Below are 15,322 nucleotides of genomic sequence, written 5' to 3'. Positions count from 1 at the left end.
ATCGGTATCAAAAAGATTGATTTAAATAATCTTCACTGTATAACTATCATCGTTTCGATGTCACCCCAGCTGTTATTAGTCGAGTAGGCGGAGCTTGACGTCGAAAAATATGTAAGGAAGGGGTAAAAGCTTCGTAAGAAATGTAGATAGATACATATGTACTTACACAGGACACAAATTTGGTAACATCAAAACTTGAAATCTAATCTTGGAAGAAAACTTAATGATGATAACCGTAAGAAAAATCAGTTAAATATTTTTTTTCGAAGAAGCTACATATATCTAATGATGCTATAAAAGTTCGATTAAGATGATGACCTACATACATCGTGAAAAAACAGGTTCTTTATTATTTCGACATCGTATTCAAGTTTTACTCTACTATTTGTTATATATATATATATATATATATATATATATATATATATGTATGTATGTATACATACACGTTATATAGGAAGAATTGACAATTTGTAAATGAAAAAAGTGTTAATCAATGAAAATTAATTTTTTCCCTTTCTCTTTTTTTCTTTCTCTCTTGAAGAAGAAATAATATGCAACAGACCAGATGAATTTCTTAAATAAAGATCACAAAGACGAAAAAGGCCGCGGTTATTACGATGTGTCGAGGAAAATGGGAACACGAGAGAGGTGAGTAAAAGGGACCAATGGGATCTCTCTCGAAACGTGCACCGGGAGTAACTCGACATGGCGCGTGGCTCGGCACGGTGGCCGCCATACTCATTTCTTTCCCTTTCCTTCGTACGGACCGACCGACCGACCGACCGACCGACCGACCAACCCTGCCTCGAGCGGACATGCACGACGGTATGTGTCAGGACGAAAGATAGAAAAATAAGATCAATGCTCGAGCAATAAAGGATATATCTTTGGCTTGTTCTCTTTCTCTCTTTCTCTCTCTCTCTCCCTCTTTCTTGAGTGAGAAAGAGTCACAAGTTCTATCATTGTCGTTATATCGTCATTGTTGTCCTTATCAATCTTCTACCACGAATACGTTGTCGCATGGCTAGTTAAAAAAAAGAGAATCGACGGCAGTAGTGGCGGCTAGTAACCCGCCGTAAGAAGAGTGGACACGCCATGACAGATGATACGGCACGCACAACAACAAGTCCACTTGCCAAATAGAAGCCGCGCGGTGGCGGCAGCGGCATGAAAACCGCGGGAATCGCGACGAGGGACATTCGTTATTTATATCGAATATAGGATCGACAATGATTGACGATATTCGATAATAAATTAATGATTAGAGATGATCCTACGTTAAATCGTAGCGTCGTAGTCTGATGCACTGTCAACGTCAGGACACTTAGTAGACATCATCAAAGAAAAATCGGGGACGTTAATGTTAGGATGGCAGTTGTTGTACATACGTACATACATACATACATACAATACGTTACCCGCACCCCGCACACGCCGTCACCGAACGATCCGTCGTTCTTGCATACGCGAGTGAAAGTTTTCACTCGGCACTTGACATAAACCGGCCTGATTTTTCCCGCCGATCGAATCGAATGTGTCGGCGAACGCGAAAGACGATGCTCGTAATATTTCACAGCGATGAAAATACTTATGAAATGCAGCCGACGATACGATGAGGCAACGTAGTAGAGCAGATCCTCGACCTCCCCCGCGAGTGGGGAACACATCGGAGACGCTTGACAACTTGGGAACATATTTGTTGATCTCGTGAACGTGATTACGCGTGACAATCGATCCGAACGATGACGAGTCCTTCATACGATAATCCCTTACCTTTTCGCGACGATCGTGGATGAAAATCACAGTAAGATATTTCGATTTAATGACTACAGAATTGCTTACCTTTTCAATACAGGTGACGGTCAGATTTGAGAATCCCTTTGCGCAGGTCTACAGCGCTGCCTGCCGCCGTACGTCCAAGTCAATTTAGCGACCATTTATTTTTCCGATTTGCTTTGTCATTTTTCTTAATACCTTATTATTTTACATTTTATTTATTGAATACTGCTAAATTTATTTATAAAAATAAGAATTATTTACAATCAATGAGTATTGTCAATGATACATTTGTTTTAAGTGTACAAAAGTAAGAGGGAAACGAAATGGTATGCTATGACCAATGAGAACGCATTTAACGAGGACGACATTTGATGAAGAGAAATACGATTGGTAATAATTTGCGGAATGGCATAGAAAGGACATATATTTGACTTCGTTTCCGTTTCTTGGATTTGAGTTGTATTAACCGTTTATTCGGTGAAGTTAGGTTATGGTAAGATGAAATTTCTTTTAAAAATATATTTTCGTATATAGATAGACACATATATATATGTATATATAAATGGATTCGTTTAAAAATATTTTGAATTTTTTATTCGATACAACTCTTTCGTTTTTAGATTATATTAATCATAAATTTGAGATTAAATTTTTTTCTAATGTAATATGTCATAAATTTTAAATAAAGTATATATTGACATTTATACTTTTTATTTCTTGTTCGTATATTTTTGAAGTTATTGCGTCATTATATTTTATATATATTTTTCTTTGCAAATTTACAATTTACTCAATATTTTTGAGTAATAAATATATTTTCATTCGACATAATACTGTACAATTATGTTGTTAATGACAAAAAAAAATCACAGATCTATCTCGCTCGTGGTAGGTCAACCTAAACCAATGAAATACATACCAGATCTAACCAATCAAAATTGTTCATAATTAACAGTGAACATATTGTGGCACATTGATTCGTGGTCTTTCATTTAATGTGTAAACAAATTTAGAACGTTAATGTCTATCTGATAATTGATGTGCTATAAAATTTAAAACAATGTAATTTATTTTTGTGGAAATAGTATTATTCACTTATTATCATCAAAATGAAATTAAAGTTCTTTTAAGTGAGATGAAAGTTAAGATCTGACATAAATTTTTAAAGCTTCATTAGGTTAGGTTTCCAAACGAAAATAGTGATTCGAAACATTATTTTTTTTTCGATTATTATTTAAATCTATGAGGTCTTCATCAGTTATTTTGACAACAAAATTATTTTGTTTCATGATTACGTATGAATTGTTTATAAAATGTAACAAATGCAAATAAATTATGTGTTTATAATTAATTTAACATTACTTGATTTTTTACAATTTTGATAGCTTCATAACTTTATGAAATTAAGAAATTGATGAAGTGATATTAAAAGATCTAAATATATCTATACTGTAATTTGTTCGTACATGATGCATATTTATATACATGGTATAAAAGGTATTATATATGTGTGTGTATATATTGGAATCATGGTATCATTTAGCATTTCCGGGTAAAAATATATCTGCTAAAGCATCCGACTTCCAACATTCGTGATAAATATTTATGATAAAAATGGTAAAATTCGTAGAAAATCTAACCTACCGATACGTACATAACAAAATTAATATACGAACATAATTTAATATTATTCGAATTACGATTCTTATAAATACTTAATTTTGAGAGAGAGAGAGAGAGAGAGAGAGAGAGAGAGAGAGAGAGAGAGAGAAAGAGAGGGAGAATTGAAACTCATTTGAAATAATGACAATTTGTGAGAAGTCATCGTTCCCTGACTGTTTAATCTTTTTCGTATTTCCGTTTGTGTCAGATAACAATTATTATAACCATGTGTAAGCATATTCAGGAAGCATATACACAAATGAATGTCGAGGATATATATTCCCAGAACTAATGATGTTTTATGATGTTTTAATCGTATGCGTACGTCAATATTAAATCATATTTACTCTATGACTGTTTCTCATTTGCATTGAGTATTGGACAATTTTTAAATAGATTAATTTTTATTTCTTAAGCAAAACAAATATTGAATATGTAACTGAGACAATTATTTAAGTGACGATTTTTCAACTTTTTGTGTTACCCCTAGTCTTCGTAATTGACAAATACATATACAATATTTTTTTATAAAAATATCGTATATATAATTGTTATGAGTGGTATAAAAAAGAAAAAAAAATTTTTTTCTTTTAAATATATCGAAAGTGTTTTTCTATTTTATATAAAATGCAATTTGATAGAATATATAGAAAAAGCACGTTTTTTACTATTCATGGAAGAGCGCGTGCGCTACTACACACGAAGAAAAACGAGGGAGAATGAAAGAGAGAAAGAGAGAGCAGTGATGTTCGACAGTGCGGCTCCAGCATCGGACGCGGCGGCTACACTCCTTGTTTCTTCTACGTCTCAGTTCGGTTCGCAACCTTGTACCGGGAAGAAAGGGACATCGTTCAACTTCTACATTTTTGAGATTTCGTTTGCATGAAGAGGTTAGAAAAGATGAATCGTTTCTTCTTACTTACGATGAGTTACGAATTGTTTATCCGAGTGACTGGTGATTTTTTGAAAAAACCTCTCTGTTGTTATCTCTGTCTCTCTTCGCGTGACTTTTCTCTCTCTCTCTCTCTCTCTCTCTCTCACACACACACACGGTATCTGTTAGTCTATTCATTCTTTCTCTCTCTTTCTACATACATACGGTGCCTGTTAGTCTATCCGTTTCTCTCTCTCTCTCTCTCTCTCTCTCTCTCTCTCTCTCTTTCTCTTTCTCTGTCTTTCTATCTTTCTCTTTCTTTATCTCCCTCCACTGCACTTTCAGGATCACTGTACTCCTTGCAGTCTCAAGATGCGTTAGTAAATACCGTCACGTACACCATATGATTGTAATCACATAGATTTTATATTTTATTTTTTCTTTTTCTTTTTTTTTATTATTATTTCTTTAGATATAATGACCTGTTTCTTAGAAGATAGATCCGATCAACCACTTTTGTAACCTAATTTTCACCAAGCTGAATTTTTTCGTAGGTGATGACTCTATTGAAGCATTTTAAAAATAGTCAAAAGATAAAAGCGGGAACAACATGTCTATGTTCTATTTTTTGTTCTTTTCTTTTTCATACGTACCGATTGTTTCTTTATATTCAAGTAACGATGGAACAAAGGGACACTTACAGAAATTTTCAAACGCTTTATCTTTTTAGATTTATCGTTTCTTACTGTACGAGGACGCATAGAGTTTCGTTTTCAAAACTAAATAGTAACTTATACTTGATGCAACTAGACGGTATCTTGTTGACATTAGTCTAGTAGCAAAGGCTTGAAATGTTCTTGAGATTTACTTGAAAAACATTCGTTATCTCGAGTTGTTTTACGTTTGCATGCTTTCCCTTTGAGACTTTCTCGCATGTAAGTTAAGACGAAGCAAATTTAATATTCATTTTATCGTAGATATCATACGATCGAACAATCCTACGAATAATACACGTAATTTATTAAAAATAATATATCGAAAATAAATTCAATCGATCAACGGTATATATTATTACGTAGAAAGAAATTTTTAAAAAATAACATATTACCGCTCGCTTTTCTGAAAACAGAAATTAACAACGTATATCATTCATTTTTGTTCTCTCGTTTTTTTTTTTTTTTTTAATAGAAAAGAAAATTTTTATCATTGAACGTTCGAAAAAATCATCAATCCTGATGGACCCGTTCACGCTATTATTCGACTACTCAAATCTTCGAAAATAAAAGAAAAGTTTGGCTAAAGTGAATCGAAATAAGGGTTACAAGTTTTAATGGTGTGTAAAACAACGAGATTTGTATTTTGGTGCATCCGTGTTGTCGAGTGATTGATATCAACGAATTGAAAGAGACTGGAAGATTTAAAAATTGAGAAAGGAATCAAAATGTGTGGAATTTTTTTGAAATTTTTGCTATTCGTTATCATCACGTTTTTCGTGGTACTGGCTGATCCTGATCCCTCGGATGAACTTTATAATCGATGGCCACCGACGAATCGTGACGAAGACAAATGTTATGATGCTCACGGAAAGCCACAGGTTAGTTAATTGACGATCAACTTTTTTTTTTTTTTTTTTTTTTTTTATACCTTCTTTCATTGAATTATCTGTGATTATGTTTTAACAATTTATTAATATCAATAAACTAAATGAAAAGAGATTGCAATAAATATAGACTAAGTTTGTTAGAATTATTCGTAGAATAAAGACAAATTCTGTGAACATAAAGTCTAGAGCTATCTTTATTTCTTCGAATTTCTGTTGTGTCGGGTCAGAGGTTGAACACATGGTAAACGCCATGTGTTTCATGTATGGTTACAAGATCGTATTTTTACATGTTTTCACGAAAGAGAAGAGAAAAAGAAGAATCAATTTTCTTTTTATTTATTATAATAATTTTTAATGGATATTTCTCGATATTTATTTTCATAATAACTTTTCTTCTTTTATATATATATATAAAATATTATATATATATAAATGTCGTAATCGGGAAATGTGTTTTAATCGTTTCGATGTATTTAGTATTACGATTAGGAAATATTTATCTGAAAGAATGTGTCGAAGAATCTATTCGTGGTGTCGATGACTCTTGCGATCTTGATCTTCGTATAAGCGTAACCAATGAAATATATAAAATTAGCGCGCTTAGATGAAAAATAGTCGTTTCTTCGTGATTATTCTGATATACGTAACGCTTTTTCCTAAAGGGAATTGGAACGACGGGTTATCGTAAAAGGTCCGAAAGTTACACGAACTTTCTGAGATAGCATAGAAGAATGATAATGTGTGATAGATACGAGACTATCCGGTATATTCCCTTTTTTTTTTTTATATATGTATATATATATATATATATAGAAATATTACGAGCGTATATTTATTTAAAAAAAGAAAAGATTTAGTGATTTTCAATCTTCCTCTTCTTTCTCATTGTAACAAAAGATTAATCATGCGAATGTCTCATTGATTATGTTAGATAAAAACAAAAACGTGAATGAAAATCATGGAACGATTTACTGCTACAAAGAAATACTTTAATCTAAAACGTTCTTGGAATCAATTATTACATCTGTTTTCCTAATTAATATCAATTTTTATGAAAATATTGAAAGGAATCGTTTTATTTTTCGTCCAATGGTTGGAAAATTGTCGAACTTTCATGCCGTCTATTCTCATCCTCTCAATTAATTTTTAATTCTTAGTGTGAAAAAAATAATTTTTATATTTCTTACATTGGTTGAACACTCTCGCATTTTTATGTAAATCATTTTTTTTTAATTTCTTCAAAAAATATGAAAGAAATATTTTCGAACTTTTTTGTCGGGCTTTTTGTTTTTTCTTTTTAATTAATTTCTAATAAAACTATGAGAGAAATCATTTCAAACACTTTTATGTCTTTTAAAATTGTTAATAGTTCTTAAATTTTCCTGTTGGTCATTTTGTTTATTCTTTTTTTTTTATTTTATTTTTTTTTTTTTTGTTTGTTTTAGAGATGTATTCCACCCTTTGAAAATGCTGCTTTCAACGTATTTATGGAGGCAACGAATACATGCGGAGAGGAACGTCCAACAGAATTTTGCAAGCAAACTGGAGTACAAAGGAAATCTTGTGAAATTTGCCGATATGGCGATCATCCAGCTTCTTTTCTTACCGATCATGATAATAACGACAATGCGACTTGGTGGCAATCAGAGACCATGTTCGAGGGCATTGAATATCCTAATCAAGTCAATTTGACTCTTCATTTAGGTATAATTATATGTAGAATATTATATAGATATACTTTATTTCAAAAGAAATTCGTAATATAATAAATAATTTCGTTGTAAATAAAACGTTCGTAAAAACCTTTTTTAAAAATTCGAGTTTGAGAGGATATGAAAGAGTTGAACATATAAGGAAACATCGTCAGTCTTGCGTAGGTGGGGTCTGTAGGATAACGATGCTGTATAGTTTGTGGGGTTATACATTTTACGCGATTCTTAGATCTTCCAATCACGTGTAATACATAGGAAAAAAAATATATATATATGAAATCGTTCCTATAATTTTTAACTATTTTTGATATATTTAAGATATGTCTATTTTTTAATATATGTGTAATATTCAGGAATAAAAATAACGAATCTTAAATTATAATAAATATTAAATAATTTTTATCAATTTAGGTAATAAGACATTCGATATCACATATGTCAGAGTACTCTTCGAATCACCTCGTCCAGAAAGTTGGGGTATATATAAAAGGAAAAATGAGCAGTCACCTTGGGAGCCTTATCAATTTTATTCGGCTACCTGCAGAGACACGTACGAACTTCCAGAATCGAAAGAAACCGTACGCGGTGACGATACAAGAGTACTTTGTACTTCCGAATATTCGGACATTTCTCCATTATCAAAAGGGACAGTAGCTTTTTCTACTTTAGAAGGACGTCCCTCAGCGTACTATTTTGAAATGAATCCAGCATTACAGGTAGAATAAACCAAATTTACAATGCATAAAAATGTACATAAAAATAAAAAGAAAAAGGAAAAAAAAAGAAAAAATCAATTTAAAAAATGTTCATTGTTTTTTTTTTATCTCGTTTTTATAGGAATGGGTACAAGCAACTGATCTAAGAATCACTTTGGATCGATTAAACACGTTCGGTGATGAAGTGTTTGGCGATGATCAGGTTTTAAAATCTTATTATTACGCGATCGCTGATGTTGCAGTTGGAGCACGTTGTGCTTGTAATGGTCATGCTGGGCAATGTGTGAACAGTACAAGCGTTGATGGTAAAACGCGAAGAGTTTGTAGGTAAAGTCGATTATAATATTAAATTTTCATTTTGATCTATTTCAAACGAGGTTTTTGTAATTGTTATTTGTTTTTATAGATGCGAACATAACACTGCTGGTCCAGATTGTAACGAATGTTTACCTTTTTATAATGATGCTCCATGGGGTCGTGCCACGACGACTGATGCTCATGAATGCAAACGTAAGCCTTGATATTATTTTTTCAATATTTTTGTTTTTTCCCTTACGATTTATTATCATATAAATAAACAAGCATGAGTTTCAAGTGAATTTCTAGAGTTTCAGAAGGAAAGAAGACGTATATTTCTTTTCGTTCAATTCTCGAGAGAAAGAACGTAACTTCACGATCGTCTTGACGTTAACCAACTGACTTTACCTTTTACGTCTGTTACGTGCATTCAAGTGGGGATATTGTGCACTGTGCAAGGACATATAATGTAGTTTTTTCTTTGTGCTCTTAAGGCTCAGTATACGATCCATCGCGATATCTATAGAAAGATATTTGTTGTTTGTTTCATATAATTTTTTTTTATCATTAAAATTTAATCAATGAAAATGAATGAACTCGAAGGGCAAATTAATTGAAATTAAACTAATTTATAATTTATTTCTAAATAAAATTATATTAATGATGAAAGTGATAATTATATCGTTCGTGTTAATGAACAATTTAGTGATGTATATAGCATCAAGTTGGAATGGAATATTTTCGTGGTATCCGGCGTATAGTAAGGTTTTTAATAAAATTACAAAAAAAAACTAATTAATGTGGTTTGTCATCGTATATGTTGTTTGTTTTCAGCTTGTAACTGTAATGGATATTCCGAGAGATGTTATTTCGACAAAGAATTGTATAAAGCGACTGGTCATGGCGGTCATTGTTTAGACTGTAGAGCTAACCGAGACGGAGCTAACTGTGAAAGATGTCGGGAGAATTTTTATCAACGTCCGGAAGATGATTATTGCGTAGCTTGTAACTGCAACGAGATTGGTAAAAATCAGAACAACTATTGAAAAATATAAATTTAAATTTAAATTAAAAATAAAAATAATATTGTACACATAATGATTATATAACAGTAAGTCAAATATAAAATAAAGATGTAATGGCGTAGGTTCGAGAAGTTTACAATGTAACAGCGAAGGCAGATGTCAATGTAAGACAGGAGTAACAGGCGACAAGTGCGATCGTTGTTCTGCGAATTTCTACAATTTTGGATCTCTTGGTTGTACATCTTGCGAATGTAGTTTACCAGGTTCGCAAGCAAATACACCAAACTGTGATCCGACTACTGGAGTTTGCTTATGTAAAGAAAATGTCGAAGGAAAACGTTGTCGAGAGTTAGTATTACTGCTTGAGAAAAAATTATTTTCATTTTTTTTCTCACCATGATGATATTTTTAAATATATTTAATTTGTTTGAATCATTTATGATTGTACGTTGTTAAATAGATGTCGACCAGGTTTCTTCAATCTAGCTCTGGAGAATGAATTCGGTTGTACTCCATGTTTTTGTTATGGTCATTCATCGATATGTATGCCTGCAGCTGGTTACTCGAAAGTCGTTATCGAGAGTATGTTTGTCAGAGGAAATGAACGCTGGTCAGCTACCGTAGCTGGAAACCCAATACCTGTACATTATGATCCTCTAACGCAAACGATATATGCTACAGCGTTAGATCGTGACAATGTTTACTTCATTGCACCTGGTAATGTATTTATTTTAAAATAGTATCCTATAATAGAAGGAGGGTTATTGAACAATTATCTTGTTATCATTTACAGACAGATTTTTGGGAGATCAAAGAGCGTCATACAATCAAGATCTATTGTTTACTTTAAGGATTGGAGAGGCAGGTCCTGCCCCAACTGCACACGATGTAATATTGGAAGGTGGAAACAGTGAACAAATAACGCAACCGATATTTGGTCAAAAAAATCGTATGCCAACTGTCACGGTAAAGAAAACTGATAAAATAATAATAAATTCGTATTTATTTTGTACGTTTAAATTCAATGTAATCAATATTTGTTTAGCCGCAAGAATATAAATTCAGATTACACGAGCATAGCGAATATGGTTGGCAACCAAGATTATCTGCCAGAGCTTTTATGTCTATACTCTCTAACTTAACCGCTATAAAGATTCGTGGAACTTATACGCATCAAGGTGAAGTTTCTTCAGTAATAAGAAATCTTTTTGAAAAAATTAATTTTATCGATTATGTTTCTCGTGTAATTAGGTAGAGGTTTTCTGGATGATGTTAAGTTGGAAACTGCACTTCGCGGTGCTGCCGGTGAATCTGCTGATTGGGTGGAACATTGTAATTGTCCTCACGGCTATGTTGGTCAATTTTGTGAATCTTGTGCACCTGGTTTTCATCATGATCCACCAAATGGTGGTCCTTTTGCTCTTTGCGTTCCTTGTAATTGTAATGGACATGCAGATATTTGCGAAGCAGAAACAGGTGAGTAGAAGATATTGTGTATGGATTGAACTCAATATTTATATCTTAAATTATTCATATATCTTTTGGTTTAATATATCACAGGTCAATGTATTTGTCAACATAATACTGCTGGAAGTAATTGTGAATTGTGTAGTCGTGGATATTATGGGTATCCTTTAAAAGGCACTTCCAACGATTGTAAGCCATGCCCGTGTCCTGATAACGGTCCTTGTATTCTTCTTGGTAATAATCCTGATCCGATTTGTTCTGAATGCCCAATAGGAAGAACAGGTAAAAAAATATTTTTATGTCACATAATTATTTTTTATATCCAATTTGTTAAAGTAAAAATAATTTTGTATTTTTATAATTTAAAATTATTTTTGATTCTTTTCAGGACCAAGATGTGAAACTTGTTCAGATGGTTATTTTGGTAATCCCGAAAAGGGTATAGCTTGTCGGCCTTGTGATTGTAATAATAACATTGATTTAAATGCAGTACGAAATTGTAATCATGAAACCGGAGAATGTTTGAAATGTGTCAATAACACTGCTGGCTTTCATTGTGAAGAATGTCTTTCGGGTATATTAAGAGAACAATTTAACACAATTTTTATAATATTTTTGGAAATAGTGGCATGTCTCATGAGCATTAATAAATCATTCATTAGGTTATTATGGAGATGCTTTATCTGATAGTAGAGAAGATGGATGCAAATTGTGTCAGTGTTATCCACCAGGTACAGTTGAACTCGAAGATGGAAGAGTCGCTCCTTGCGATCAGCTTGTAGGTCATTGTCTCTGTAAACCCCATGTAATAGGCCGTAACTGTGATAAATGTGAGGATGGATATTATCATATATTAAGTGGCGAGGTGAATGCATAATTAAATAAGATAATGCATGCAAACAAAGCTATGAAATAGTATAGATTATGTTCATATACATATATGTACATAAATATTTTAGGGATGTACACCTTGTAATTGCGATTCTGAGGGATCTTATAATCGAACTTGTAATGCTGTTACTGGTCAGTGTCAATGTAGACCAGGAATAACTGGTCAACGTTGTGATACTTGTTTACCATATCAGTTTGGTTTTAGTAGAGAAGGTTGTAAACCTTGTGATTGTGATAGAATTGGATCTCAAGATCTTCAATGCGATGCCAGTGGACAATGTCTTGTACGTTTATATGAATATAAATGTTCTTTATCGTTATCTTTTTATTTTAATTCATCATATTTTCTTTTTATTACAGTGCCTTACAAACGTAGAAGGAAGACGTTGCGATCGCTGTAAAGAAAATAAATATAATAGACAAAATGGTTGCATCGATTGTCCTGATTGTTATAATCTAGTTCAATCTGCAGTCGATAAACATAGGCAACGTTTATCAGAATTAGAGAATACACTTAAAAAGATCAATAGTAGTCCAACTGTCATAAAAGATTCAGACTTTGAAAAGGAATTAAAAAATGTTCAGAACAAAGTTAAGAATTTGCTGGATATTGCCAAGCAAGAGTCTGGAAGTAAATATAAGTTTATAAATCTATTTATACATTGTTTTCTTGTTTTATACTAAATTTGACACTAATCTTGATATTTTAGGTGGAAATAAAACACTCGTTGAGCAACTCGATGAATTGAATAGCCAATTGACTGAAATAGGTTTTATTTCACAAACAGTAAACATTACAGCAGCTGAAGCATATAAGACTACTACGGAAGGATTAGCAAATGTTAATACAGCAGAAACAGTGTTAGACAAAATACATGATCAATTGACTGTGAGTTAATGAAATATATACACTTCAATTATATAATACATTACAAATGAATATGTGTGAAATGTATATATATTAATAATAATAGGAAGCGGAAGATTATTTAGCTACAGACGGAGCAATGGCATTAACAGAAGCCAAATTACGTGCTGATCAAGTTGGTCAACAGAATCAACAGATGACAGCTATAGCACACGAAGCGCGTATTTTAGCTGATTTGTATGTACAACATTTCATTCATCATATGTAACATCTCTATAACAGTGTTATAGAGATCGTCATTACATCATATGTAATGTATGGATAACATTAATAATATTAGTGATATTAATTTTTTACAGTAATACAAATGAAGCTAAGAAAATTCATATGCTGGCTGAACAAGCTCGAAATACGTCCTTAGAAGCTTATAATCTTGCTAAAAAGGCGATAGCTAAAAATTCAAACATGACGTATGTATTGTTTTTCAAAATATTTTTTATAATATTTTGATTTATATACATACAAACGTGAAACGATGAAAATTATATGCAAATTGTTTTTCTATTATATTAGGGATATTTTAAGAGAATTAGAAAACAAATTGGAAACATTAGAGGATCGTATGAATGAAGTGAAGAATCTTACAGCAATTGCAAGTGCAAAGTCATTTGCAGTATCTCAGGAAGCATTAGGTTTATCTATATTAGATCTTTCTCTTCCTTCCGTAAACGTTGACATATTTCAAACTCAAGTAGATGCTATCAGCAATGAAGTAAGAATTTTATTTTATTTATTCATTATAAAATAAGATTTTTATTTTCTTTTTTATTTTTATTTTTTTTAGGGATTACGATTAAAAGAACAAGCACAATTAATATTAGAACAAAATGAGAAATTCATTAATGAAATGACTGAAAAAGTACGGAAGAGTGAACAATTGTTAGATAAAGCACAAGATCAACAAGCAGCTACTGCAGAATTGCTTGCAGAATTAGACGGTGCGAATGAAAAAGCAAACAGTGCTGTCAAACGTGGTGATCAAACGTTGAAAGAAGCGCAAGAGACTTTAAAAAAATTAGGAGGTAAGACGTTAATTATTGTCAATATTAATGTAATATTGTCAATATGATGAAACCTTACTATTTTATTTAGAATTTGACGATGAAGTGCAACGCGAACGTATCAAAGCTCAAGATGCACTGAAAAGCACTAAAAAAATTGAGGTAATGATTCAAACTGCGATAGAAGATATTTTCCAACTTGAAAAGATATTAAATGGGTCTGAGAATAATGCAAAAAGTGCAAATGAAAAAGCGCAACATGCACAGGTAAATTTATAATTTCAATGTTATAATTTATAAAACATATTAAAAATGGAATTTGTTTAATCTGTTTATTTTATTGCCAGACATATGCAGAGAAAGCTAGTAAAAATGCAAATGATATTAGAATGCAGGCAAATAGGACTAAATTAGAGGCATTGCGTTTAGGTAACGAAGCAGAGATATTACATCTCAGAGTTGATACTACAGATTCTTTAATGAAAGATTATGAAATCCAAGTTGGAAAAGATACGAATGTTACTACAGAGGTAACGATAAAAGAATTAATAAAATAGTGATAAAGTATAAATGTATAAGAATAGATGGATAATATATAATTTATAATATAATTATTTTATAGGCAAATCATAAAGTTGGACAAGCAAAAATCAATGTAGGTTTAACTGCAACGTATGTCGACAAAGCATTATCAGATATAGCTGAAATCATAAAAGAACTAGAAGATCTTCCTGAACTAGGTCAGTATATGTTATAATTTGTAAATATTTTTTTATGATATGGGAACTATTGTGATTAATCGAATTTCTATTATACAGATGATACACATTTGAATCATTTAGAAGAGCGTTTAACTGCAGCAGAAAAAGAAATTAAAGCTGCCAATTTAGATCAGAGAATTAAAACATTAACAGATGCAAAGAATATGCAAACGCAATGGGTTAAAAATTATGAAGACGAGGTCAATAGATTAAGAATAGAAGTTGAAAATATTGATGACATAAGAAAAGCTTTGCCTGCAGACTGTTTTAAACGTGTACGTTTAGAGCCATAATTATAATACTTGAAAAGGGCACTATTTGAATATACAAACATTTCCTGAAGTTTATTCTAAAGATAGATTATATACGATAGATTTATCGTATTTAGATGTTCTCTGAAAGAACAACTTTCCAGCTTTCATATCAAAAAGGTGCCTTAATAAATTCATACATGTAGTGTAATGAATAAAATAATAGATTTTAATAGTAATACTTTTTAAAGTATTACTATTAAAATAATAGTAATACTTTAATATATTGCACATTTATAATAGCTCTAAGCTATTAAATCGTATAACATTTTATTTAATATGCACATTTTTT

At 31.7% G+C, this 15,322-nt stretch overlaps 2 protein-coding genes across 7 annotated transcripts in view; one reads left to right on the top strand and one right to left on the bottom strand.

Moving 5' to 3' along the window:
• Nucleotides 1–1,924, bottom strand: part of LOC124433054 (SIN3-HDAC complex-associated factor) — a 7,274-nt gene extending 5,350 nt beyond the window's left edge. The window contains exon 1 of one of the 3 annotated variants that reach the window (XM_046982582.1): nt 1,846–1,924. The gene's annotated coding sequence lies outside the window, so the exon portion shown is untranslated. Of the gene's footprint in view, nt 1–1,407; nt 1,545–1,776; nt 1,817–1,845 lie in introns of those variants that run through there. The other 2 variants (XM_046982584.1, XM_046982579.1) reach the window with 2 other exon arrangements.
• A 2,273-nt stretch (nt 1,925–4,197) lies between these two features.
• Nucleotides 4,198–15,203, top strand: LOC124433139 (laminin subunit gamma-1). 4 transcript variants are annotated; one of them, XM_046982804.1, is made up of 27 exons: nt 4,212–4,334; nt 4,664–4,727; nt 5,507–5,912; nt 7,367–7,625; nt 8,045–8,349; nt 8,471–8,676; nt 8,756–8,859; nt 9,481–9,669; nt 9,794–10,019; nt 10,132–10,388; nt 10,465–10,637; nt 10,717–10,849; nt 10,923–11,147; nt 11,232–11,420; nt 11,527–11,712; nt 11,801–12,003; nt 12,098–12,313; nt 12,390–12,660; nt 12,740–12,918; nt 13,004–13,134; nt 13,257–13,367; nt 13,471–13,669; nt 13,742–13,979; nt 14,050–14,225; nt 14,306–14,488; nt 14,581–14,698; nt 14,777–15,203. In XM_046982804.1, the coding sequence occupies exons 3-27, from the start codon at nt 5,760–5,762 to the stop codon at nt 15,010–15,012; spliced, it is 4,866 nt and encodes a 1,621-aa protein (XP_046838760.1). In that variant the 5' UTR covers nt 4,212–4,334; nt 4,664–4,727; nt 5,507–5,759; the 3' UTR covers nt 15,013–15,203. The 4 variants fall into 4 exon arrangements, with proteins under 4 accessions (XP_046838759.1, XP_046838762.1, XP_046838760.1 ...); XM_046982803.1 differs by lacking the exon at nt 4,664–4,727 and having other exon boundaries at nt 4,198–4,334; XM_046982805.1 differs by lacking the exons at nt 4,212–4,334; nt 4,664–4,727 and adding an exon at nt 4,849–4,872.
• Nucleotides 15,204–15,322: the final 119 nt, after the last annotated feature.

The sequence above is a fragment of the Vespa crabro genome, chromosome 2, assembly GCF_910589235.1.
Source record: "Vespa crabro chromosome 2, iyVesCrab1.2, whole genome shotgun sequence".
NCBI classification, from domain to species: Eukaryota; Metazoa; Arthropoda; class Insecta; order Hymenoptera; family Vespidae; genus Vespa; species Vespa crabro.
This window is presented reverse-complemented; position numbering and strand designations above follow the sequence as displayed.